This window comes from Pogoniulus pusillus, chromosome 18 (assembly GCF_015220805.1).
Source record: "Pogoniulus pusillus isolate bPogPus1 chromosome 18, bPogPus1.pri, whole genome shotgun sequence".
NCBI classification, from domain to species: Eukaryota; Metazoa; Chordata; class Aves; order Piciformes; family Lybiidae; genus Pogoniulus; species Pogoniulus pusillus.
Genome location: NC_087281.1, coordinates 23417089 through 23444100, shown reverse-complemented (window position 1 = coordinate 23444100; position 27012 = coordinate 23417089). Strand labels below are relative to the sequence as shown.

The 27012-nt window shown below is 49.1% G+C and overlaps 3 protein-coding genes across 5 annotated transcripts in view; 2 read left to right on the top strand and 1 right to left on the bottom strand.

The window, feature by feature from the left end:
• Positions 1-2522, top strand: part of LOC135183601 (epoxide hydrolase 1-like) — a 9830-nt gene extending 7308 nt beyond the window's left edge. Inside the window, exons 8-10 of the mRNA XM_064158787.1 lie at positions 791-899; positions 1171-1293; positions 2156-2522. Of these exons, the coding sequence (XP_064014857.1) occupies positions 791-899; positions 1171-1293; positions 2156-2357 (434 nt within the window). The 3' untranslated portion in view covers positions 2358-2522. The remainder of the gene's footprint in view (positions 1-790; positions 900-1170; positions 1294-2155) is intronic.
• MAD2L1BP (MAD2L1 binding protein) lies at positions 2430-7091 on the bottom strand. The gene is made up of 3 exons (XM_064158219.1): positions 6798-7091; positions 5361-6248; positions 2430-4696 (listed from the first exon to the last, which is right to left on the bottom strand). Exons 1-3 carry the CDS (start codon positions 7089-7091, stop codon positions 4166-4168), a joined length of 1713 nt encoding a protein of 570 aa, XP_064014289.1. The 3' UTR covers positions 2430-4165.
• Positions 5777-27012, top strand: GTPBP2 (GTP binding protein 2). 3 transcript variants are annotated; one of them, XM_064158784.1, is made up of 13 exons: positions 5777-6040; positions 6420-7275; positions 9477-9503; positions 10149-10333; positions 10639-10747; positions 11280-11477; positions 11761-11935; positions 12548-12767; positions 13135-13270; positions 13648-13706; positions 14417-14588; positions 14866-15030; positions 22327-24585. In XM_064158784.1, exons 2-13 carry the CDS (start codon positions 7090-7092, stop codon positions 22522-22524), a joined length of 1830 nt encoding a protein of 609 aa, XP_064014854.1. In that variant the 5' UTR covers positions 5777-6040; positions 6420-7089; the 3' UTR covers positions 22525-24585. The 3 variants fall into 3 exon arrangements, with proteins under 3 accessions (XP_064014854.1, XP_064014855.1, XP_064014856.1); XM_064158785.1 differs by lacking the exon at positions 5777-6040 and adding an exon at positions 26121-27012 and having other exon boundaries at positions 6047-7275; positions 22327-22534; XM_064158786.1 differs by lacking the exons at positions 5777-6040; positions 9477-9503 and having other exon boundaries at positions 6047-7275.

Here is a 27012-nt window from a genome sequence, read left to right as displayed (position 1 = left end):
CAAAAGGAAAATGGAAGTGATCAAGTAGCTATCATACAAGCATTGTACATAGTCTGGGACTCTTCAGCTTCACGATTTTGCAGCCTGCAAACTGCGAAATGTAGAAAATAGGGGGGAAATGCTCCCTACTAACTCTCAAGAAATATCTACACCATCAGTTTAGTTCTTATTAGGCAGGTTTAAAGCAAAGCTAATGTATTTTCTCTCACTAAAAGCTGTGGTGCAGGTCGATTGATTAACAAATTGCAAGAGACTGGCATTTCTGAGCATCTAATGCGTGGTTGTTACAGACACAGGCTTAGAGGCAGCTTTCAGGCCAGAGAAATGCTCATCTCCAGTTGCACTGCCAGGAGACTTCAATAGCTCTCCCATTCCTCTCCTAAATGGGAGCGACTGAGGGAGCTGGGGCTGTTTAGTTGGAAAAAGAGGAGGCTGAGAGGAGACCTCATCGCTGTCTACAACTACCTGAAGGGACATTGTAGAGTGGCTGGTGCTGGTCTCTTCGCACAGGTAATTGAAGACAGAGCAAGGGGGAATGGTTTCAGGCTGAGACTAGGTAGGTTTAGACTGGACATTAGGAAAATGTTTTTCACAGAAAGTAGTGAGGCACTGGGATGAGCTGCCCAGGGAGGTGGTTGAGTCACCCACCCTGGATGTGTTTATGGGTCATTTGGATGTGGTGCTTAGGGATATGGTTTAAGGTGAATCTCGTAGAGTAGGGTTATGGGTTGGACTTGGTGATCTTGAGGGTCTTTTCCAACCTGGATGTTTCTGTGATTCTGTGAATTAGGCTGTGGCCTGAATGACTCCCCTGTGGGGCTTGCTGCATATATCCTGGAGAAATTCTCTACCTGGACAGATAAATCATTTCTGCATAAAACTGATGGAGGCTTGGAAAGGTAAGAAGACAGCAGCACTTCCATGAAGAGACTCATTCAAACAGTAAGTGATGATAAGTAACGATGAGTCAGGTAAAACACCGAATGCAAAGCTGAATTTTAAGAATGAAAGATTGCACAAGATGCATTGTAAACTTACAGCAGAGCACCTGCAAACTACTACTTCAGCAACAGGCAGTTTTCCTCTGGGCATACAGGTGCAGATTTGCTGCTTGAAAATGGGCTGAGAAACAGCTTTCAATTAAATTTCTTTATCTTCCTCTCTCAACAGCAAATACACTCTTGATGAGCTTCTGACTAATGTGATGATATATTGGGTGACAGGCTCCATTGTGTCCTCAATGCGATACTACAAGGAGAACTTTTCCAAGGACCCTACACTAGCTGTTGACAGGTAATGAAGTAGCAGGTGCAATACTGATTTGCAAATCAAACTGAATCACCGTTGCCTGTATAAACATTTAAAGTCAGAGCTCTTGGTGGGGCTTTTTGACAAACATAGTTAGGGATCACTTTTCTTTTGAGTCTGCAACTCACACAAGGTAACTTGTGGCAAAGACAAGGCAGAGGATGTGAAGTATATTGAGTCATGTGTTCAAATACACTTACACAAATGTGATCTATGTCTTAATTTAGTAAAAATCATGGACATTCCTAAGAGAGGCTTAAACTGACTTACGAATGGTATGGCTTACTGGTGGATAACTGAAAACTACAAGTGTTAAGTACAAACTTAGAGGCAATTTGGAGAGCAGTACCTGAAACAAAGCACCTTGTAACAGCTACTGGCTTTCAGAGTACTGTAAGAGAGGCTGACCAGGAAGAGACTGCTGGGCATAATTCTCCAAGGGAGCAATCCCACGAACAAAAAGGAGAGCCTTTTTTTTTTGGCAATTGAACCAGCTTCCCTTCCCTCTTAAGAGTCTTTTGTTCTAAAGTAAACATGAACTAGCTCACTTTTGACTGTAAGAGGTGTGGCACCTTTCCACACAACCTTAAAACAAGGGAAGTCTCAAAGTCTGAAGCATTTCAAGATTGAACTGTGTACAAAGTTGGCTCTGCCTTACATGTCTTTGGGTGTAATGTTCTTAACCTTAAAGAAATCCAAATACAAGTGAAGCTTTTCAGCAGAAGAGGGTTGCTGGTGTGAAACTTCTCCAGTTGAGTGTAGCAATTACCAGAGTCAGGTGGTTTTTATTTTATAGACTTTCCCCAGGAATTCTCTTTTAAAAATGCAACTAAATAATGTCTTCTAGGATCGGAGTACACGTTCCAACTGGGATTGCAGCTTTTCCTCACGAGATACTACACACACCACGTGTCTGGGTAAAGGAGGTATTCAGTAACATCGTCACTTTCTCTTACATGCCCCGTGGAGGGCATTTTGCTGCCTTTGAGGAGCCAAGGCTCCTGGCAGAACACATCATTCAGTTTGTCAGAAAGGTGGAAAAGCTGTGAACCCGTGGTTTGGACACATGCAGAGAACGGAAACAAGTTGTTCTGCCACCAGCGGAAACTTTAAGGAATGAATCACATGCATAAGACAGCATTTTATTTGGATGATTATAGTACAAAACTTGTTAATCAAGCTCTAAATCTTTTCATAAAAGATGAAAAAAGGAACATCTTGTCTTTTCTCTCCCAGCACCATGTAATTGCTGTATTCATAGTTCAAGTATAACAGTACGTAAACAGTTTAACGCGGTAACATTGCACTCATCTGGGGAAGAGAAGGGAACCCACCCCTTGATCAGAACTAAGGCTCCTGTTCAAAAGGGGTTTTAAATGCTTGAGTGTTAGCATTCTTACATATGTATTACAAGCACCTTTGGTGGAAGTGTAAAGAGTTTATCTCCTGAGCACATGCCCTCCTACATTCAAATTATATTTCATTCCAAAGACCTGCAACTACATATTCAAGTGAGCAGCTGCACATCAGGCAGCTTTCTTCATTTTAGCAGTTTTGCCTAGAGCTAGCTTTAGCAGTTACTCTATATTGGAAACAGTTGCTAACTGACAGGGCAGAGAGTGTTCCTTGTGTTCTGCAAGTTCGGAAGTATCATTTTTCCCTAGTTCCATAACCTCATTCCATTCCAAAAGCTAAAAGCTAAAATAAGCACTAGTTGTAGAGGGTTACCTCAACCTTTAGCCTTCTTTCAAAGGATTTTTTTACCACCCATCCCATCATGCAATTTTTGCTAGCAAGAAACTGGAAGCAACCTCACTACCAGTATGATGAAGTTTCTCTTCAGATTGAATAAGGTCTTTAGAGCTGTTAAGCTCGTTACATTACAGTACATACACAGCTGACTGAAGACAACTTCAGTAGATATTTAGTTCTAAGACGCTACACTCTGTTTCCTTCCTTTCTTGTCCCATTCTGCACTGGAGACCAGGCCATAAGGGCTGGAGTTCTGCTTCTAGACAATACATTCTGACTTACAGCATGAACTTGACACCTAAAAATAGTGCTGAACTTGATCGTACTCCCCACAACTCTTCATTTCAGAAATACTTAGAATCTAAGACCCTAAGACTGAAGATTTTAAATAAGGAACAAGTTTCATTCTCACTTAAAACTGTAGCATATTGAGGCAGGAGTCCCAGCTAGAGCAGAAGCTACTTTATACATGTATATCTGATTGTCAGGGCTGCTGGACTAAACACACTTTCTCCATAGGACTGCTCAGCCTTTTTACCACCAGTACAAGGCTCTGATAGGTAGGAGACCTCCCAATTGCTGAGAAGTCCCTCTTTTCAGATTATCAAGCAACTGAAATTGAGTTATGGAGAAATATAATTGTATCTAATGGATGGGCAAACACTCAAGTACTCAAGCCTAGTCAGACTGCAGCAAAATATCTCCTGTCACAGGAATGGGGTAGGTAAGAATGGTTATAGCCTTCGTGTGTGCTAGAGTTCCAATCTGCCAATGCAGTAATTATTACTAGAGAAATGAGAAGACTATATCCAGTATTTCCCAGTTCTAAGTATGTGGCAGAAAAGTTTTACTCCCAACACACTAATTCATGTCCTGTGACACAACTAAAGAATTACTATCTGTGCGCAGCTGTATCTTAAAGGCTATTTACTTTCAAGAACAATTCAGAAGATAGGAACAGAGCCAAAGATGTAAGAAGGCAGCAGATCCCTGGAGAGCAGATCCAGGCAGGCAAGCAAATGCAGTTACACTTGATAAAGTTATTATCACTTAAAGCAGCACCAAAAGTTCTTCAGTATTCCATTAAAGTTCTACAGAACACACATCATTCATGAATGCCTTTGAGTGTCACTGGTGCTTGAAACCAGACATAGTTTTCCCAAGCAGGAGTCATATGCTGAGGGAGTGTACCACTTATGTTGACATCTCCATCACAGGACAAGTTCACAGTTAGTTTCCTCCCTCGGGTTGGCACTTTATAGTTGAGTTTGGGCCGGAACCAATCAACACCACAATCACGGTGTCCTTGGACCATAACAACAGTGCCCATGACAGGGAGAGTCTTAAGTTCACTGAAGACATCAGCAACAAAGAGCGAGTGAAAGAGCTTGCGAACACAGGATGCAGTTTTTAGGCTCTCCTCAGCACTGCCCTCACATATACCCTCCAAGTTGAGCTCATAGAGCTCCTTAGGGCTCATGACATTGCCTCCGAGCAGAATAAGAACCCGAGGAACCACTGTCAATCTGAACATTACTTCCAAGTGCTGGAGCATTCCCTCCAGCTCCATCAGCCCCTGCTGGCACTTTTTGCTTGCCCGGTTCACAGAGGGTGGCTTCTTCATCACATCTCCATCCTGGAAAATAAGCAAAAGATGATTATTTCATTGTAAGGACACCAGTCCTGATACACTCCTCAAAACACACAGCTCATCCCTGAAGTCGAGGGAAATTCAAAGGGATTTACATAGAGGTACCCATACACAGCACCAGGAGCAGGTACAGAAGAGGGCCACAAAAGCAATCAGTGGGCTAGAATATCTCACCTATAAACACTGAAAGGTTTGGGATTGTTCAGCCTGGAAAAGAGAAGGCCTCAGGGACGTCTTACTGTAGCCTTTCGGTACTTTAGGGGGCCTATAAAAAGATTAGGACCAGCTTTTTAGCAGGGCCTATCACAATAGGACTAGGGCTGATTGCTTTAAATGAAATGAGGGCAGATTTGAACTATATATCACAGCCATTTGATCAACGAGGGCGGAGAAACTCTGGAACAGACTGCCCAGAAAGGTGGCAGGAGCCCCAACTCTGAAAACATTCAGGGTCAGGTTAGTCAGGGCTCTGCACTACCTCATCTAGTTAAGTGTCTCCGCTCGTTACAAGGGTGTTGGAACAAAAAACTTTTGCAGAGCCCTTCAAACCCAAAACAGTCTATGAGAGCTCCAGCGGCCACAGCCTCTGCCGCCCAGGCCTAGGCCTCCCTCTCGGCTGCCTCCCGCTCGCCGCCACAGGCCCCCTCACCTGCGCCGCACGCCGACAGAAGTAGGCGAGCTGCTCGTAGGGCAGCGGGAGCTGGTGCCGCTGGTGCAGGACGTGCTTGAGGAGCTCGCAGGCGAACCGGCAGCAGCTCTCCCGACTCACCGCGCCCGGGAACACCACGGACACCGAGGGCGCCACGGGCCCGCTTCGTCGAGGCCTCATCTCGCCACCACAATCCAAGGCCGGCGCTACCTCAGCTACGAGGAGCGGGGACGCAGGGGAAGTCGCCCGAGCGCGCCCGGGAGCCGCCGCAGCGCCGGGAGCCGCCATCTTCTGCCCGCCAACGGCAGCCCGGCGCGGTTTGAATGGCCGCCGGCGCGGGGCGCCATGGGAGTGACGCGGGCGCGGACGCTGCTGGGTGGAGCGGGGCGGAGCGGAGCGGGGCGGCGACGGGCCCCGGGCGGAGGGAGGGGGCGCTGTGGGCAGCCCAGCCCCGGGGAGCAGGGTAGCCGGCCGCGCAGGGAACGAGGGCTGCGGCTGTTCCTGCGGTAGTCTGTGTAGCTGAAGAGTGCCGCCCTGAGGAGGGTGCTCCCAGCGCTCCAGCACAGCCTTGGATGCCGTGATCTGCGGCCGCCTCCTTGCAGCTGCTGCCCAGAGGGCTCCGGAATAGGTCAGCTGTGCCCCCCCGCAGTGGTGGGGCCCACTCGGAACAGATCTGCAAGGTGCGCTGCAGCGAGGGGGCAAAACTCCTGCTGTCCCACGGCCACTGAAGTCCCTCCGGCCGGCAGCGCTGTCGGTTCCGCTCACTCGCAGTGGAACGCCGTCTGCCCCACACCGCACTCCCCCCCCGCTGCCGCTAGGGGGCGCAGAGTGCTCAATCCGCGGGAGCCGCCGTGTTTGGAAACAACGTGGCCGCAGCCCCATTGGGTGCTGCCTCCACACACGGCGAGTGGAGGGCGGTCACAGCCGGTGGGCGGTGGGAGGAGGTGCTCCTTGCTGTTGGTGGCGGCTGAGGTTACTTCACAGCTGCCTTGGCTTTCTGGTAAAGGCATCCAGTGTGTGAAAATACTACGAGCCCTAATCGAGCGTCGCCTTCTCCAGGGGATGTGGCGGAGGAAACAGACTCGGTGACGATGACATCAGAGACTAGCAAAACACTCAAGTGAGGGGAAGCGGTGTGCGGCAGGAGAGTCTTGTGGTTCCCCAACCCGCAGCGGGAGTGTAAGGGGTCCTTTGGGGTAGCTCTGCGCTGAGCTGCAGACTCTGTGTAGTTATGAAGAACATCTAAACACCTTTAAAAACTCTCCTTCTCCTCATTGTCGCTTAGAACGGGTACTTACAGTTCGCTGTCACTCAAGAAAGAACTTAGTGGCCATGGCCCACCCCTAAGTGTGTAAACTGCGAAAGGGGAAAACCGCGGGTGCGGCATATGACGAAGGAAAGGGTCGGGACAGCGGCGGCGCCCTGTGTATTGCTTACTGTGGCCACCAGGCGGCGCACTGTCCCTCGGACTCGAACTCCCGTCCGCCCCCGCGGAGAGAGCCCACGGGAGGCGCGAGGAGCGCGCCGCGCGGCGTGTCGGGAGCTGTAGTTCCAGTGGGGGCGCCGGGGCTGCCGGGAGCTGTAGGCGAGCGGCGGCCGGGACTCGGTTTCCCGTGGCGCTGCGCGGCGGTTGCTGACGCTGGGACCGGGGCGGCGGAGCTGGGGCGGGGAGCCCGGACAGGGAGCGGGCGCCGTACCGGGGCGGCGGAGCCGCGCCGCGCCGGCTGCCATGGACTCGCGGGTGTCGGAGCTGTTCGGGGGTTGCTGCCGGCCGGCAGGCTGTGGAGCGGGTGGCGCGCTGCGCGGGCGCGGGGGTGCCGCGCCCGGTGGCGGCGGCAGCGGCTCGAAGGCGAAGAAGAAGAATGGGCGGAGCCGGGGAGGCAAGGCCAGCAACCCGCCGTACCTGCCGCCCGAGGTGAGCATCCCCTTCGCGAGCTAGCGGCCACCTCGCCCCGTCAGTGACGAACGGGCGCCCCCCGCACTGGGCCTGGCACCGTGGGGGCCCGCGCCGCTCCCGTCAGGGTCGGGCAGGGCCCGGGGGCTGGAAGGGGCGGAGGGATGGTCGTCACCGAGCTGCTCGGCGCGACGCGGAGTTCCCTTCCCACGGCAGCCAAAGAAACTGGATTGGTCGCGGGTCAGACTGGAGGCAGCTCCTGGAGAGGCTTTGCCAAGGGTCCTGGCAGTGTTGGTGCAGGATCGCGCTGGAGTTGGACGGTTCTGCAGTCCGAGCCCCGGGAGCAGGCTCCGGGCTTTGATGCGGCCGCTCTTGTGCCCCAGCCAGCGAGTTCCCTGTCCGTTAATAGTACCGCGCTGTCTGGCGTCCGTCTGTGGGTGCTTTGCCGTCTGGGAGCTAAGAGCTTCGGAAATAAAGCTTTGCTCAACTCGTAGTCCCGAACAGCCTGTTCACATCTCTGGGAGCCGATATGGTGGGTGTAAGTCCTTTTCCAGCTGCCAAACGCATAGACATTGCTCATCGGGTTCTAGTGACTCCCTTTCCAGTTAATTAGGCGGCTGTTTTCTTGCATGGAGATGCAGATGGTACTGACAGCGTGTAAGGCACTTGCCTCTCACAGCAGGAAGCATAGCTTCGGTAGTACGTGGGGGTGTGTGTTATTCAGGCAGTTAGCACTGCACTAATAGGACCGCCACTGTGGGAAGTTTTACATTGCTCCAGAGTCGATTTCTTGGCCCCATTCAGTGAGCTCTCTGTAAAATATTTAAGAGCCTGTGCCGAGAGGGAGCAATTCCTCTACAAAGGAGGGCTGCAGCTTATTGCAAGAAAGGGAAATTGCACTTTGCTGCTGTTACATCTTCTCCATGTGCAGGATTTGCCACTGCAGCCACAGCTTAGTGTTCGTTCCTTTCAGCTGGAAGCTGGACAGTCTCCCGTGGTTTCACACAGCTTTCTATCCCTGGCTACCCTGTGCTGGATGTGGCCCAGCAAGTCTAGACTTGTTCTTTTTCTAGCCTCAGCTCCCCTGAAGGAGACCCAACTCACCTTTTAGACAACAGCTTAGAGCTGGGAAGGTGGTAGATAGCAAGAGAGAATACCTTCCACAAGTACCCTTTTCTTACTGCATAGCTCTGTTGCCCTAGAGCTGAGTTGACATTCAGAGCTTCGTTCTGTTGGCCTGTTGCCACTGTAAGTACCGCTGTGGTTAAGAGCTGAGCTAGAAGGCAAGGAGAGGCCCGTTGCTTCTTCTGACATGCAAATCAATGTCCAGAGGAAAAGGAAGTGCTTACTGTTGGCAGCCACATTTAATCTGCTAGAGTATTTGTTCCGGCCCTTTCTTGGTGGTCCTTGGGCCGAGTCAGTTGGGAAATTACTTCTGTATTTGCTACGTGTTCTTCTTGGAGAGCTGGAGCCTGTTGTGGTTAGAGTGAGCTTGATGAACACGTGGGCCTTTCTGTAGCAGCCCACTCTGGCACCATTCTTTTCTGTGAAAGTTCTTTTGAACGTTGTACAATGACAGCCCTGATTTGGCCTGGTGTGCCATAACTGCCAGGCTAGTGACCAGCTTGCAGTACTGCAAAGAAGTCAGTAGCTAGCTTCTTTATGTCTGCAATCTTCTCTTGCAGAGAGCAGGTAGGCTAGGGCATGAAAAGGCATCAATGAAATTGAGCGAGTGAGGGTATCAGTGTGCAGGAGAGGAGGCAGCAACTTTTGTTCCCAGTCACCTGCTTTTGTGCCCATTGAGTGGATAGAAGCTGCTGGATAGAGTGGGAGTGAGATGCTGTAGGTGACATTGTGGGTCATGGATGGGTAAGGGTGAAGGCTTTTAGTCATCTGCTGCCGTGTGCCAGTTTGGAGCTTTCTATGACTTTTAGACCGGCCCTATTATTTATTGGCAGTAAAAAAATCCCCCCAGACCAGTGTTATCCTCTGTGTCCCTCTCTAATTGTGGGATGCAAACATGAGGGAAAAAAAAACAAGTTCTAATTGAGAGCCTGAATGAATGGCAGAGAAGTCTGTGACCTAACACAGTATATTTTGGTCACGTTCTCTCTCTCTGAAACTCTCAGCATGAGCTGCAGAGTATCTGAACAGCTGATGCCTGTGGAAGTCCTCGCTGAAACAGCATCTAACCCTTCTGTCTTGTTTCATTCTTTGACCAGGCAGAAGATGGGAACATCGAGTACAAGGTGAGCAGTTTTTGAGGTTGCAGGAGGAGGCTTTTCAGGAGGTTATTTTGCAGTGAGTAACTTCACCAATGACAGCATATGATGAACATATTCAAGGAAGGGACAGAAAAGTGTACACTGTGCTAACAAGCTACCAGTCATTTTCTGTGTGTCTGTGCCTAGCAATACCCAGTATGGTGAACTGAGAGAGTTTGATCTCGGAACTTGTTTTTAGGAATTTGTTTTAGGATGGGAGACCTGCTGTGTTTTCCCTGAAATCTTCCTTTTGTGAGAAAGAGCTACACAGACATCTTTCTTTTGTGAGAAAGAGCTGATAACAATTTATTGCTTTCTTGTGGCTGTTCTGCCACTTAGCTCCTGTGTCACAGATAGGTCCCACAGTGCTGTCTTTACCCCTACAGCAGGCAGGGTACAGATCCTTTTGGCAAGATGCAGGAAAATTCATCTAACAAATGTATGCACCTTCTTGAAACCCTTTTTCACCTGTCTTTTGGCTTCTGTGGAGACACTAGCATGGGCTGTGTTCTCTAGATGTGGGTCTGCATTGGGGTCATTGCTGCATATTAGGCAGGGGAATTGCTGGCTTGGGCAATGGGGTTTCCTCTGCCTTGAGGCTGTAACTATATTTACCCCTCCATTAAACAGCTAAAGCTGGTGAACCCCTCGCAGTACCGTTTTGAGCACCTGGTGACACAGATGAAGTGGCGACTGCAGGAGGGCCGAGGTGAGGCTGTCTATCAGATCGGTGTGGAGGACAACGGGCTGCTGGTGGGCCTCTCGGAGGAGGAGATGCGTGCCTCGCTCAAGACACTGCGCCGGATGGCAGAGAAGTACGTGTGCCTGTTCATCTTCAGCAGCTGCAGGAGTAAAAGCCTTCCTGTGGAGAGACTCGGCCCTAGGAATCCCCTCAGGAGGCAGTGGCTCCATTCTGCAAAGTTTCTGTGTGATTGAATTCTCTCTTCACGAGACTCTGGAAATAGGAAAGCCGTTATAAGGCTTTCGTCTGGAAGCTTGAGGCTCCTTCCCTGCTGTCCCCAACTTTCGTCCCCATTCACTTTGCCAGCTGTGATTCTAGAGGTGCAAGTGCTGGTCCAGTGCAAGTGTGTCTCATGCCTTCCTTTCATGTTTGTGGCAGGGTTGGGGCTGACATTACGGTGCTGCGAGAGAGGGAAGTTGATTACGACAGTGACGTTCCAAGGAAGATAACAGAGGTGCTTGTACGAAAGGTGCCTGACAACCAGCAGGTAGGGACCTGCAACTTGGCTGTACTCTCCTGCTGGACACTTAGAGGCTTCATAGAAGCAGCTTCCTTTTGGGATGAGAGCTCAGACTGTAGAGGCACTTTGTCATAGATTGGCCCATGGCAGATGTTTTAAACAGCTGCCAGAGGGAGGCTTGATAATAATGCATTTCATTTCCAAGATTGTGGTTGAAGTAGGAGAGATTGCCTGGATCAAAGGTTATAAATTATTTCACTTCTACAACAACAGTTCTGATGCAGGCTAGTATGCAAACAAGAAAAGATTTGGAGTTCCTGCTGCAGCAAATGACCTTTTTTTGTGATGTCAAAGCCTCATGTGTCACATCCTAACTCTAGAAAGCGTATCACAACTCCTAGGCAGTGGTTTGCTGGGAGCAAGAATGGAGTCTAGGCAAGGTTACACTGCACAATGGAGGGAAGCTCACTGAGGCACATCTCCACCGCCACATAGCATTCATACACACCTAGCACAGCAGTGGTTAAGTTTCATGATTTCTCTGTTGTTCTTCCTCTAGTTCTTAGACCTTCGAGTAGCTGTGCTGGGGAATGTGGACTCAGGGAAGTCAACCCTGTTGGGTGTCCTGACTCAAGGAGAGCTGGACAATGGGCGGGGCAGAGCACGACTCAACCTTTTCCGGCATCTTCATGAGATCCAGTCAGGGAGAACATCGAGCATCAGCTTTGAGATCCTTGGCTTCAACAGCAAAGGAGAGGTGAGAAACTGGGTTGCTGGACTTAAAAAGCTGGGGGGGAGTAGGACTACCCTTCTGTTACAACTGTTAGTGGGACAGGAGGCAAGAGAGGTGGCACAGCTCTGTGTCTCTTTAGCTGAACTTGAGTGCTGTTTGTCCAGTCTAAACAGTCATCATTTCTTGCATCCATGGTGAATGATGTCTCCCTGCTACTTCTGAGGTCAAACTGGGTAGAAAAGAGCTGTTTTTTCCTTCACTTTCCTGCTGGAGCAACTTCTTTCAACTGACTCCTTTTGTTCTTCAGGTGGTAAATTACAGTGATTCCCGAACAGCAGAGGAGATCTGTGAGAGTTCTTCCAAAATGATCACTTTCATTGACTTGGCTGGCCACCACAAGTATCTGAAAACAACCATCTTTGGCCTCACCAGCTACTGCCCAGACTTTGCAATGCTGGTGGTTAGTGCCAACACTGGCATTGGTGAGTGTTGCCCTGACTGCATGACAGCAGAGTGTGAAAAGGGGTGGAGAATGGTGGAAGTGGGTCCTTGTAGCTAGGAGAGATTGTCAGAAAAACAGACTAGTCTGAAAGCCTCTACCAATTTCCTAAACCAGTGTCTTTGAGTGCTGGGATCCTCTTACCAGCTGTAGACCTCATTAAAGTGTACCCTGGACAGGGAGGCTTTGTTTGAAATCTGAGGCTGTTTCTCATAAAATTAAAAACACACCTTTGATGTATTCTTAGGGGTGCTGAGTCCTGAAGCCTTGTAAAAAGGCAGCTGGAGTTGTCCCACCTCTTTCCTTGATATTTTTGTGGCTGGTTTCTGGTATACTCTATCTCATGAATGAAAACTGCTGCTTCTCTCTGAAGCAAACAGATGAGTTACAAAAATCTTTAGTGATTTTTATTTTTCTGGACTGAAATTTGTGGTTTTTAAAAACAGTAATTTTGCTTTCTTATTGCCTGATGACAAAGCAGTTAGGGTGAAATCTGTAGAATGGGCCTGTGGGAAAGCCAGGGGACATAATAGTCACACAAAGAAGCAACAGTGATGACTGGTACTGCACCTAAGCTCTCACTTGTCTTCTGCAGCAGGCACAACGCGAGAGCACTTGGGCTTGGCCATGGCCCTCAAGGTCCCCTTCTTCATTGTCATAAGTAAAGTTGACTTGTGTTCAAAAGCCACCGTGGAACGGACAGTGAAGCAGCTGGAGCGCATCTTGAAGCAGCCAGGCTGCAACAAGCTCCCCCTCCTTGTCAACTCAGATGATGATGCTGTTACAGCAGCACAACAGTTTGCACAGTCTCCCAAGTAAGGGACAATTTCGTGTTTTAGTTGGGAGCAGGTGGTTCAGACTGGGCTGCTGTGGCAAGCTGGGGAAGGGGAGGCACCTTGCATCTTTTAACATCTTGGCCTCACATCAAGTTTCCTACATTTGTGTTCTCCAAGAAGGCATTTTGCTCTCCCAAGCCTTTTTCTGGGCTACAGGAGGAGGCAATGCCTGAGGCTGCACTGGAGTTACTTCTCCATGACAGAAATGTGGGTTGGCAGGGGACTGGTACTTTGACCAACCATCGAGGTAGGGCTTGCTGCCAGAGTCAGCAGATTCATAAGCTCAGCAATCTTCTGCAGCTGCGCTATGGCTGCCTCCTTAATCTTGTTTGTTTGTGTCTGACAGCATCACCCCAATCTTCACACTGTCCAGCGTTTCTGGGGAGAACCTGGATCTTTTAAAAGTCTTCCTCAATATCCTCCCTCCGCTAACCAACAGTAAAGAGCAGGAAGAACTAATGCAGCAACTCACAGAATTTCAGGTGTGTAAGCACAAAGCTGTGACATGTGGCAAATATCTGGAGACTCTGGACACCCTGGGAAGGGGACATGGTGAACTCCTAGACTGTCTGGAGACATAGAAGTAAAGAAAGGACTCAGTCCTCAAAGAAAGCCTGTTAACCTGGGCTCTGTCCTAACCAAGGGATGTCCATCTCAGGGATGAGATTGTATCTCTAGTTGCCACTTAAGAGGCAGAGGCTCCTCTATTAGGAAGACAGTGGGAGCTGATGAAAGCTCTGAGATGTTGTGTGATGACCAGCAAAGAGCTTAATCTGCCCAAGGAGTGGGCATCTTATTTTTGTTCTGGAGTGCTATTTCACAGCTGTCTGAGCAGCTTATTCTTGTTGCCTTGCTGCAGGTAGACGAAATTTATACTGTGCCAGAGGTGGGAACAGTTGTGGGAGGAACTCTATCAAGGTAAGTGAGGCCAGGCAGACAAGTGTGGGAGAGAATGGTTGCTGGAGTTTCCACAGGGTTGGAGTCACCAGCTGCAAATGGAAGCAGTGTGAGGCTCAGCCCTGACTGCTGCCATAATTACTGAGCCAAGCAAGGGTAAAGCCCTGTCGGGTATTGAGAGCTGCCACGAGCAGACCATTGGACACATGCAAGCAGACAGTCTGCTGTAAAGTTGCTGGATAGGAATGGGCCTTGTGGCATACTGGGGCCCTGAGCAGGCAGAGGTTAGCCATGATCCCAAGACATTGCTTTCCTCCTTTAGCAGAGAGAGGAAATGTAGAGGGACGTCCTCCAATCCAAGCAGAAGCTAGCTGCATGCTATCCCATGAGAAGGCAGCTGTCCCTTAATGTTGGGGATTGACCCTAGCAGTTCTGTGCAGAACAGGCATCAAGTGCAGCTGCTCCAGCAGAAACAATGCACTGTGGAAGAGCACTGGGGACACAATGTTGGAGGGATACTTGGTATTCTTAGGAGTCATAGTGTGGCTTTCACTCCTCCTGTAGGAAATCCCAGCTCCCACCAGCTTTGCACACCTGTTAGGTGGTTACAGGTAAGACCCCAAGGACACTCACCTCTATGGCCTAGGGGAGTTCATGCAGACTGACCTCGGAGGATGAAGTTTCTTCCTTGTCTCCTGATGACCTCTGTCCCATTCTTCTGCCCTGGACAGTGGGATCTGTCGAGAAGGGGAGAATCTAGTTGTTGGTCCCACTGACGATGGGAAGTTCCTGCGGCTGAAGGTGTGCAGTATCCAGCGCAACCGCTCCGCCTGCCGCGTGCTGCGGGCTGGGCAGGCAGCCACGCTCGCCCTCGGACCCTTTGACCGCTCCCTGCTGCGCAAGGTGAGTCTTGCTGGTGCCAGTTTCCTCACTGGTCCAGTGAACGGGGCTGGAGGCTTCCCTGGAGACCTCCCAGTGGTAGGTGGGAATGAAGTAGAGATGCTTGCAGGACACTCCCTGGAAAGGGAGAAAATGGCCAGGCTGCGAAGTTGGACGAGTACAAGGCTAAGAGAGGGATGCAAGACCAAGTTGCGAAGTGGAGATGTGCTCGTGGTTTTGGGGGCTGTTCAGAAGCAAAGAAACCGGCCCTAACTGATCTGAGCTTGGGTTTGTTGTGCAGGGCATGGTCATGGTGAGCCCAGAAATGAACCCCACCATCTGCTCAGTGTTTGAGGCCGAGATAGTGCTGTTGTTCCACGCTACGACTTTCCGGAAGGGGTTTCAAGTGACGGTGCACGTGGGCAATGTGCGACAGACTGCTATCGTGGAGAAGATCCATGGAAAGGTAGGCAAGGGGGGAAAGGGCAGAAAGATGGACCTCCCTGTGGGGTTCGTTGGAGTTCCACCATGCCCTCATGTAAAGCTAGGATGTACTAGGGGGTATTGTGATGGTTTGGGGGTTACCCCGCCCCCCCACACTTTTGTATTTGCCCCAGCTAACTCAGACGGCCTCTGGGAATATAGATGAAGCAATTTATTTACAGCTAGCAGAATTTACAAGCAGCTATTTACAATATATACAGTTATATACAATTATATACAGAAATATACAAAGGATAAACAATACAAAAGCACAACTCCCCTCCCAGAAACCTGAGTCCCCAGGAGGGGCTCTCAAACCACCCCAACACCTCCCCCGGCCCTCTTAACCTTACCCCAGTTCTCAGGAAGAAGAGAGGTGCAGCCAAGAGGTTAGGGAGCAAGGTCAGTAGGAGCAGGGTTAATGAGATGTTACCAGGTCTAAGGCAAAAGCAAGAGTGAGAAACAAAATGGAGAAAAAGTCTTTCTTCTTCCCAAAGTTCTCAGCGTGACTGTGAGAGAAGTTGACATCAATTGTTTTTCATTTCACTGCCCGTTATCTAGTTGTTCTACCAAAACATTCCAGCTTGCTTCAAACTAGCACAATCCACCCCTGTCTACTTCGCTCAGAGTATCGCTGAGAATTATCCAATCTAATCTAAACCAATATTTACACTAAAACAATATATACAAGTTCAGTTCACACTTCAATCAGATGTAGGTGATTCAAAAGCTCAGAACAGGGACTCCCAGGTGATGTTGGGTTCGTGCTCACGTACTGTAGATTCTGTTGTAGATTCTCTCAGTGTTGGGCGCCGATGTTACCTGGAATAGAAAACTCCTAACAGCTTGGATTTAAACTCTCTCAGCTAAGGTTAGATTTCTCTGTGGAATACACTGGATTTCACCATTCTCCTGCATTACCCAGTATGTATGACCAGGACCTTCAGCAGAAACCACCCCTCGGACAGGTTTCCCTTCGCCCGAAGGAGAAAATACCCAAACAGTTTTCCCTAACAGATTCTTCTCACGTACAACAGGAACTTTATCACCGTCTACTGTTTGGACCAAATCTGATTGTGCAGGTCCTGCTCTGTTTACTGAACCTCTACTATTTACCAACCAGGTAGCTTGTGCTAAATGTTTGTCCCAGTTTTTTAGAGTTCCACCCCCCATGGCTTTTAGGGTGGTTTTCAGCAAACCATTGTAGCGTTCAATCTTCCCTGAAGCTGGTGCATAGTAGGGTATGTGATAGATCCATTCAATACCATGCTCTTTGGCCCAATTTTTCACAAGATTGTTCTTGAAATGAGTACCACTGTCTGACTCAATTCTCTCTGGAGTTCCATGTCTCCACAAGATCTGTCTCTCCAAACCAACAATGGTGTTACGTGCAGTAGCATGTGGAACTGGATAGGTTTCCAACCATCCAGTGCTGGCTTCTACCATCGTCAGCACATACTGCTTGCCAGAACGAGATCGAGGTAAAGTGATGTAGTCAATCTGCCAGGCTTCACCATACTTGTACTTTGACCATCTATCACCATACCATAAGGGCTTGATTCGCTTAGCCTGCTTAATAGCAGCACAAATGTCACAGTCATAGATGACTTGGGTGATAGCATCCATGGACAAGTCAATTGACCTATCGCGAGCCCATCGGTATGTTCCATCTCTGCCTTGATGTCCAGATGAATCATGGGCCCACCGAGCTAAGAACAGTTCACCTCGGTGTTTCCAATCAAGGTCAATGTCAAGATCAGAGTTGGTATCAACTTGAGCAATCTTAGCAGCTTGGTCTGCCTTCTGGTTATGTTGATGTTCCTCAGTTGCTCTGCTCTTAGGCATGTGTGCATCTACATGCCGCACCTTCACTGGAGTTCTCTCCAGCCGTGCATCAATGTCCTGCCATAGATCAGCACACCAAATAGGCTTTCCTTTCCTCTGCCAACCATTCTTCTTCCAGTCCTTTAGCCAACCCCATAGAGCATTGGCTACCATCCACGAGTCGGTGTAGAGGTAAAGGATAGGCCAATTCTCACGTTCAGCCACATCAAGAGCAAGTTGAACAGCTTTTACCTCAGCGAACTGACTGGATTCTCCTTCGCCATCTTTCGTTTCGGTAACTCTCCTGGTTGGACTCCAAACCGCTGACTTCCATATTCGCTTGTTCCCAACAAGACGACAGGAACCATCTGTGAACAAAGCATAGTTCTTTTCCTGATCAGAGAGATCACCATAGGGAGGAGCTTCCTCAGCACGAGTTATTTTCTCCTCTGGAGGTTTGGAACAGTCTGTGCCTTCCGGCCAGTTGGTGATCACCTCCACCAGACCAGGTCGGTCAAGATTACCCATTCGCGCTCGCTGGGTTATCAAAGCCATCCATTTAGACCAGGTTGCATCTGTGGCATGATGTGGTGATGAACCTTTGCCCTTGAACATCCAGTTAAGAACTGGCAGTCTAGGAGCTAAAAGCAATTGTGACTCAGTTCCAATCACTTCAGAAGCTGCTTTCACTCCCTCATAGGCTGCTAGAATCTCTTTCTCAGTTGCAGTATAATTTGTCTCTGAACCTCTGTAACAACGTCCCCAGAAACCAAGTGGACGACCACGTGTCTCGTTTGGAGCTCTCTGCCAAAGACTCCAAGTTGGACCATTGTCACTGGCAGCCGTGTACAGAATGTTTTTAATGTCCGGACCAGATCTCACAGGTCCTAAGCCCACTGCATGGACTACTTCTCGTTTGATCTGATCAAAGGCTGCTTGTTGTTCAGGTCCCCACTCGAAATTGTTTCTCTTACGAGTCACATCATGCAGAGGTTTGACAATCTGACTGAAACCAGGAATGTGTAGTCTCCAAAATCCCACCACACCAAGGAAAGAAAGTGTGTCCTTCTTACTGGTGGGAACAGCCATGGTAGAGACTTTGTTGATCACATCCTGAGGAATGTAACGGCGACCATCCTGCCACCGCACTCCCAGAAACTGAATTTCTTTGGCAGGTCCTTTGACCTTGTCTCTCTTAATGGCAAAACCTGCTTGCAACAGAATGTCAATGATTTTGTTACCTTTCTCGAAGACTTCCTCAGCAGTTTGGCCCCACACAATGATGTCGTCGATGTACTGGATGTGCTCTGGAGCTTTACCTTTCTCCAGTGCATTGTGGATGACTGAGTGACAGATGGTTGAGCTGTGTTTCCACCCCTGAGGCAAACGGTTGAACTGGTACTGGATTCCTCTCCAGGTGAATGCAAACTGAGGCCTGCACTCCTTTGCTATGGGAATAGAGAAGAAAGCATTAGCAATGTCTATGGTTGCATACCATTTAGCCTCCTTCGATTCCAGCTCGTACTGGAGTTCCAGCATGTCCGGCACAGCTGCACTCATGGGTGGTGTCACCTCGTTGAGGGCACGGAAGTCAACTGTCAGTCTCCAGTCGCCCGTAGGTTTGCGCACAGGCCAGATGGGACTGTTGAAAGGTGAATGAGCTTTCTCGATGACAGCCTGACTCTCCAATTGACGAATCAGCTGATGAATGGGCAACAAAGAGTCACGGTTAGTTCTGTACTGTCTGTGATGAACAGTTTGAGTTGCAATTGGCACTTCCAGGTCCTCTATGTCATGATGTCCCACAACTGCAGATTCATCAGAAAGTTCAGGTCTAACAGACAACTTCAATTTATCATCCTCAATCTCTACAGATGCTATTCCAAAAGCCCATTTATGACCCTTAGGATCTTTGAAACAACCTTGTCTCAAAAAGTCAATTCCCAAAATGCAAGGCGCATCAGGACCAGTTACAATAGTATGTGTCTTCCACTCTTTACCAGTTAAACTGATCTCAGCCTGTACCTTAGTTAACTCTTGAGATCCACCAGTGATTCCAAAGATAGAAATGGACTCTGTCCCCTTACAATTAGATGGCAATAAAGTACACTGAGCACCTGTGTCAACTAAAGCCCTGTATTCCCGAACTCTTGAACTGCCAGGCCACCTAACGAATACATTCCAATAGATTCGGTTCTCTCCACTATCCCTTTCCTCCTCCTGGCTGGAGGCAGGGCACCCCTAATGCTGAACATGGCATGTGGGGTGTACACAATGATTGGTGTTGTTGTGAGAGGAACTGCAACTGTTGGAACAATTGCAGTTGCTCTCAGGAGCTGAAGAAGTGACAGCTACTTTTCGGGCATTATTGCCTCTGTTTCTGCCACTCTGCAGATCCCTGACCCTCTTTGAAAGATCTGAAGTAGGTTTACCATCCCATTTGTTCATGTTCTCCCCGTATGTGTCACGCAGAAGTATCCACAGTGACGCACGTGATTGCTGCTGTCTGGGTGGAATTTGTCTCCTCCTAGGCTGGAATTGCCTTGCAGGAGGTGGGCGTCTGTTCCTGACTGCAGAAACATGCACCCATTCAGATGATGCAGGAACGGTATCCTTTACCAGATTGGAAATTGAGGTTGCAAGATCCTCCTTCAGTTCTTTCATGCCATTTCTAATGCCATTCTCAATACTATCTTTCATCTCTGTAGTCATAGTCTTTATGGCACAGATTATACCAGAATGTGACAAGCTGTCCTCTATCTGCCTGAGCTGATCAGTGAATTCACCAACAGTGAAAGATCTTCCATTATCACTCCGTGATAGAAATTTGCTGGCCAAGATGTTAGCATAGGATGAAGGAGCAAGCTTAATCAGCTTCTTCATGAGACCTGTTCCCAAAGGAATATCGTCAGGCTCATGAGTGCCATGATCTCCATAAAGCACTTCCTTCACAGCAAACTCCTTCAGAAGCTTAATTCCCTGCTCAACGGTGTTCCACTTCTTGGCAGCCCATGGCAAATCATCTCGGGAAGGATATCTCATAGCCACAGCCAACAGAAGGCGTGTCCACAAGCTAACCCTACCAAGAGGACTTGCTAGGTGTTTGTCCACTCCACTCTCCTTAGTGAGTGGTCCCAGCTGCTTGGCAGACTTGTCTCCTACCTGCAGGGCATTAGCACCAATGCCACGGCATCTCACTAGCCAGCTTAAGATTGGCTCACCTGATTCCCTTGTGTATTCCTTCCTAACTTCCCTGACCTCTCTGAGTGGATCCTTGGAGCCTTGGATGTCATCTTCCTCCTCCTCTTCCTGTTGTTCTGGTGGCGCCGGGCCTAACACAATCTTCCTCATAGCATTCCTAAACTCATTGGAACCATCCTCTCTCCTGGCAGCTAACCTCACAGCACTCCTCTCACTTGAGTATTGTTGTCTCAGCACATCTACAAGGTCTCGCAGACTAACTGCCTCCTCTTCCTCCTCTTGCTGCTGATCACCAGAGGTCCCCTCTCTTACATCCTCCTGCGAACCACTCTTTGTCTTAGCTTTTGCCTTAGCAGGTGCTAGAAGGGCCTGAGCAGCAACAGACTTGGATGTGTCTGCTGGAGGATTTGAATCTTTAGGAGTCTGACTTGGAGCATTTGTATCCTTAGGGGTCTGACCTGGAGCTTGTGAGTTCAAATCTGCCTTGCTTTTAACAGGAGGATTTTGGTTCTGGTCTGCTGGCTGGGGTTTCGAATTGGCTGAGCTGGTGTCATTAGGATTTGGACTGACTGGGCTAGCGTTACCAGCACTAGTAGTATTATTAACATTAGTGGGATTATTTGCCTGTCCTCCTGGGATGCCTGCCAACCCTGACTTGTTTTCATTTTTGCTAGGAACATTCTGATTTTGGGTACCTGCCTGTCCTCCTAGGGCTCCTGCCGAACTCTGCCCGTTATCATTGTTTACGTTAGCGGCGGGAACACTGGCTGTGTTCCCAGCACTTGGAGAAGGAGGGGCAGAGGCTGGCAAGGGGGAAGCCGATAACTGTGTTCCCTTGTTTTGCTGTGAAAGAGACTGCTTCTGAGACACAGAATTTTTCCTAGCTCTTACAGAAGCTGGTTTTGAATTTTTCACCAATAATGCCAAAATTAATATGAAATTTAAAACTACAAGAGCCAGTATAATGCCCAGCATCCCTGCCATGCTCTGTTTCGAGTAGAAATCCTTGCATGGATTTGGCATTTCAGTTTGGGGCTGGATGACCCTCATGAGAGCAGTAGATAAAGCAGCATTTTGACTGATCGTCACATTATTGACAAAAACTCTTGTAATATCACTAGTAATATTCTCAGTGACACTAAAACCAGCATAACCAAGAATGAAATCACCCCAGCTCCAGAACATGTTTGAAAGCTTAACTTTAGCCTTCTTAAAAACTACATGAAGCAAGAAATAACCAATTTGATCTTTGATCCAGTTGTACACAAAAAACCAGAAAACAGGCCACACAGCAATCCCCACCAAGTACAATAGCTGCTTGATTAGCTTCATCTTAATTCCCAGAGCTAATTTCCACTCACTGAAATATCTAGCCCCACGTTGGGAAAGCCAATTAAAAAATGTGATGGTTTGGGGGTTACCCCGCCCCCCCACACTTTTGTATTTGCCCCAGCTAACTCAGACGGCCTCTGGGAATATAGATGAAGCAATTTATTTACAGCTAGCAGAATTTACAAGCAGCTATTTACAATATATACAGTTATATACAATTATATACAGAAATATACAAAGGATAAACAATACAAAAGCACAACTCCCCTCCCAGAAACCTGAGTCCCCAGGAGGGGCTCTCAAACCACCCCAACACCTCCCCCGGCCCTCTTAACCTTACCCCAGTTCTCAGGAAGAAGAGAGGTGCAGCCAAGAGGTTAGGGAGCAAGGTCAGTAGGAGCAGGGTTAATGAGATGTTACCAGGTCTAAGGCAAAAGCAAGAGTGAGAAACAAAATGGAGAAAAAGTCTTTCTTCTTCCCAAAGTTCTCAGCGTGACTGTGAGAGAAGTTGACATCAATTGTTTTTCATTTCACTGCCCGTTATCTAGTTGTTCTACCAAAACATTCCAGCTTGCTTCAAACTAGCACAGGTATCTTGTGTAGCTGCGTCCCTTCCTAAAGCCATCCCTTTATCCTGCCTATTTGGCTGCTTTTTCTCCCAGCACATTAAAGAATTTCCTCGTCACAAAACAAGCAGCAAGATGGGCTACAGCAAGACTGGGAAGGGAGGTGAACGCTTCAATCTCCAGAGCTTGTGTCTTCCTGTCTACCCGTGTGCATGTGCTAACAGGAAGGGCTCAAGCCCTTGGGGGGCTTGGGGAGGCAGCCTACTAATTTTTCCTGTCTTAGCATTCATCTACATGTACATCTTCTGCATGTATTGTAATGGTAGATGGGTCTAAGCAATCCCCTTTCTCTTCAGGACAAGTTGCGGACAGGAGAGAAGGCAGTTGTCCGTTTCAGGTTCATCAAGCATCCTGAGTACTTGAAGATTGGAGCCAAGCTGCTTTTCCGTGAGGGAGTCACCAAAGGCATTGGGCACGTCACTGATCTCCAAGCCATTACCACCAAAGAAAATGGTGTGGAGGATTCCCTGGGGCCTGGACAGCTGAGCTTCTGACTAACGCTAGGTCAGACAGATCTCACCAGCAACAGGGGAGAAGGGTGGAAGCTCCTGTGGTTCTCTGAGCAATGCCTGGGGCTGCTGCTGGCCCGTTACAGCATGAGTTTACCTCCTCTGCACTGTAAGATGGAGCCTGGGAAAGTTTCTTGCACCCAGTGCCATACGTGGGGCAAGCTGAGCATGTTCTCCACGTCGCCTGCAGCTTTTGTTACCCTGCTCTCATTCGGAATATGTCTGAGGTGCTTGGCAGGCCTGGGTAGGCAAGTTGTGGCTTTGTTTTGAAAATTATTGGTTGGGAGGAGCAGAACCCTGAAGACTAGCAGTGAAGGGGATATTTTTCCATCTCTAACGTAAGATCTAGTCCTGTTTCTGCTCTCTGAGCACTGGGTTGTTAACAGTTCTCTCTTGAGTTATCCTACAGCACATCGCTCTGGGCAGGGGATGGAAGAGGCCCTGCTACCCCCAGCAGGGGCTTGGTTGAATCTCTCAAAATTCATTCAGGACACTTTTTAACCATTTTAATCTTGGTTGACTTCAGTCTGCTGTGTCCATTTGTGTGTTGGTTTTGTATTACTCCTATCTGAGTGTCTTATTGTTGGGCAAGTGTCCTATTCCTGCTCATCTGTGCACGCTCTTTCAGCATCCCACTTTATGACTTTTGGGAAGCTGTGGCTGCTCTAAGTGGCACAGCCTCCCAAAGTAATAGCATGAAGGCAGAGCTTGCACTCGCAGCTATTCCTCGTAGCAGCTGGGCAGAAGACCATTCTTTGGAATCAAGTGGATCCTGTGCCTATGCTGGCATGTGCAGGTTGTTTCCATGGATGCCTGGCTGCAGATGTCATCTGCAGGCAGCAGTGGTTTGCAGTAGGCTCTTAGTGTGGCTATTCCAGAGCCTAGCCTAGCTTGGTCCTTGTGTGCTTGCCTTAATGTGTGAGGAGGACAGGCTTTGTTACTAAAGCAGAAACAGATGACTTCTAATGTTTAGATGTGATTTGACAGTGGCATGATGTTTATTTCTCTTTCTCCTCAAGAAAGACTTTTCTTTCCCTGGCCACTGGGGTTTGTTGTCGGAGGAAAGCTGGTGTTGCCAGCAAGGACTCTGCGCACGAAGGGTGGAGCACTTTTGTCTCCCACTCGCTGTCATGCAGCTCCTCTGTGTGACCCTGGTGTTGCAGGGCCTGGATAGCTGTACATAGGCTTTTGGGTTTATTGTTGACTGTTAGACCAAATGTGTCAGCTGTGAGCAGCAGGCTTTCAGCCAGCTCTGACACGTAGTATGGTGGCCTGCCAGCCCTGACCAAAGTGAAGCGTGAGGGCCTGTGATAGCACTTGGACACCCAAACATCCTTTCTGTGCTCAGAGCAAGTTCTGCTTCTGGGCTCCCGGCACAGGCAGTGCCTGCAGCACCGAGTGGCCTGTGCTGATCTGCGGCTGTCACTAAGTGGCACTCTCCACGGGGCTGGGCTCTAGCAGGTAGGGGAGGTGGTGGCTGCGCTCTGCAAAGACCATGCTGAGGTGTGGGAAGCTGATGACATAGTGGCATGAGTGAAGGGATTCAGAGACAGCTCGAGTGCATTGTCCCTTGTGGGGAGCACTGACCCAGCTGGAAATCTGCCTCTTTCTCATCAGTGCAGCAATGAGACAGCAGCCGCTGGCTCAGGGTCCCTGCCCTCTTTCTTCCCATCCTGTCAGCAGTCTGGGTGTTGCACTGGCACAGACTTTCACCCGTACCCACAAAGGCAAACCCAGCTGCCAGCAGGCTCTTCCCTTCGGTGCTAGTGGGTCACAAAGAAAGCTGCGTGGGGTATGGAGGGGACTCCAGCTGTTTGCAGTAGCCCTGGCATTTTCTGCCCCAAAGTGGGCATGGGGTGCTGTGACCCTCTCTGGAATAGCTGATGGCTGGTCTCACCTTATCCCTGCCATCTGTGACATGACTGTTCTTGGTGCCATGCTCTTCATAATTGCTGTTGTGTTGTCTTGAATTTTTCTAATGCTGGGGCTTGTTCCCATTCCCCAAGCATCTATATATAAATGTACAGAATAAAGACGTTTTATTGAGCTTGCTGGCTGAGTTATACAATGAGCAAGGGTGGAACTGGGCTCTTGTCCCACTGCCCTTGGAGCTGTGTCATGGTTGGTGGTGGCTGCCCTTCACTCCTTTCTAAGCTTCCTCCAGGCAGCCCTATAAATACCACCCTGCAGTCTGGAAGGAATGCACGCTCGCTGCTGTTTACAACCCTACTCTGCTGTCTTATCTGAGCGAGCCTGGGTGTGCAGCCTGGGGTGACAGGCAGCCACGTCACCCTGAGCACAGCACTTCGGGCTGCCGTGGGCGGAGCAGGCTATGTCGGGTGCTTCCTCACAGCCACGAATTGCCCCAGAGCCTAATTAAAGGGATGCTTTCTAGGGCATGCATCTAACATGTGGTTTTGGTTTTAAAATAGCTGCGATCTTATCAAGGGGTTTGCCACTGCCTTCTCCCCGTGAGGACAGGTTGTTTCCTTGGGACAAGCAGAGGCTCTCCTGTGGATGTGACTTGTGTCACTGAAGGGATTTACCTGTTTCTCAGATTGGTTTTTGTATCGAGTAGTAGCACCTGCTGAGTCCAGTCCTGCCGGACCCTTAGGAAATGAGACGTGCTGCTGTCACAGGAGCGTGAGGCAACCCTGTCAGACTGGTTGCTACCTCGTTTTACATTAAGACTTTGGAAAACTTGTCCCTTTGCACTGTAAGGACTGTCATTAATGGGAGTGACTCTGTAATCTCATCCTCTGACAATTACTGGTAGAGCTGCACGCACCAGAATGAGCTTCTTGTGCTTCCTGAAATCTTAAAACAACTGTGAAGTCTTAGACCACTACAGAGAGCACCAAACACAGCAGATTCCCAGGCTGGCTGCTGGAAGGAGAGCAGCTCAACAGCTGCAAATAGGATGGTGCAGTTCAGAAATGAAGGAGAAACAGAACATACAAATATAGCTGCACCTTGTATCATTATCTGCTGCCTGAAAGTCTCTCTGCCCCCTGCTCAGGGAGGGGAAGCCTGCAGCTGATGAAACTCTCTGCAATGTTTCCAAGCTCCACCCAAGTGCTGCCTTGACGTGGCATGTCCCTTCTCACCACCTTAAGAGCCAAGTTCAAATTATTGGCAGCAGGACTTCTGCAACAGGCCAGCAGGCTCCAGGCAGCTAGCCACTTTTTAGGATGTCAGGTAGTGATGTCAGGACTAGGGGGAACGGACCAAAGCTAGAAATGGGTAGATTCAGACTGGGTGTAGGAAGAAGTCCTTCACCATGAGGGTGGTGAGACCCTGGAGCAGGTTACCCAGAGAGGTGATCAAAGCCTCATTCCTGGAGATGTTTAAAGCCAGGCTGGATGAGGCTCTAGACAGCCTGATCTAGTGTGAGGTGTCCCTGCCCATGGCAATGGGGGGTTGGAACTAGATGATCCTTGTGGTCCCTTCCAACCCTGACTGATTCTGTGATTCTGTTCTATGTGTCACTGGTAATGATCAGAAGCTAGTGCTGACATTTCAAAACAGCCAGTAAGAGGTACACCTGCACAGCTCCAGCTCTCTTAAATCTTATTTGACAGGAGCCGTCTGTCTTGTGTGCTCCAGTGCTGGTGATGAGCATCATGCAACAGACTGATACAGCAGGAATTGCCAAACTATTGTCTGCAACAAAAGTCCTGACTGGAAAAGAAATAAAAATCAGCATCTTCCACATGGAGAGGAGGGAAAGAACCACAAGCCCTAAAATACAGTAAGTTACGCAGTAAGGGCAAGGCCCACAGCTCCAGCCAGAAGAGAACCAGGCTTCCTACTAACTAGTGAGGCCCCACCTAGAATACTGCATCCAATTCTGGGCTCCCCAATTCAAGAGGGACAGGGATCTACTTAAGACTCCCAATGGATGGCTACAAGGATGATGAAGGGACTGTATCACTGCCTTATGCAGAAAGGCTGAGAGACCTGGGGCTGTTTAGTCTGGAGAGGAGAAGACTGAGAGGGCATCTAATGTTTAGAGACAGAGGAGGGCTGAGTGTCAAGAAGGAAGGGACAGCCTCTTCTCACTTATGTCCTGTGATAAGGGGCAACAGCTGTAAACTACAGCATAGGAAGAACTTCTTTACTGCAAGGATCACAGAGCACTGGAACAGGCATCCCAGGGAGCCTCTTTCTCTGGATACTTTCAACACCCGTCCGGATGTGCTCCTGTCTGACCTGTGCTAGGTTATATGGTCCTGCTCTGGCAGGGTGGTTGGACTGGAAGATCTCCAGAGGTCCCTTCCACTCCCTAACATCCTGTGACTGCATAGAGTTTTATGCCTGAGCTTCGCTGGAGGCTCCCTGGGATAAGCCACAGTGCTAACACTGACTGCTTTTACAGTACAATTGCTGAGCAGTGATAGAATGGCAATAGCCAGGCAAGAGGTGCAGGTGAGAGTACTGCAGAGCTTCTGGTAACACCAAGCAGGCAGCGGA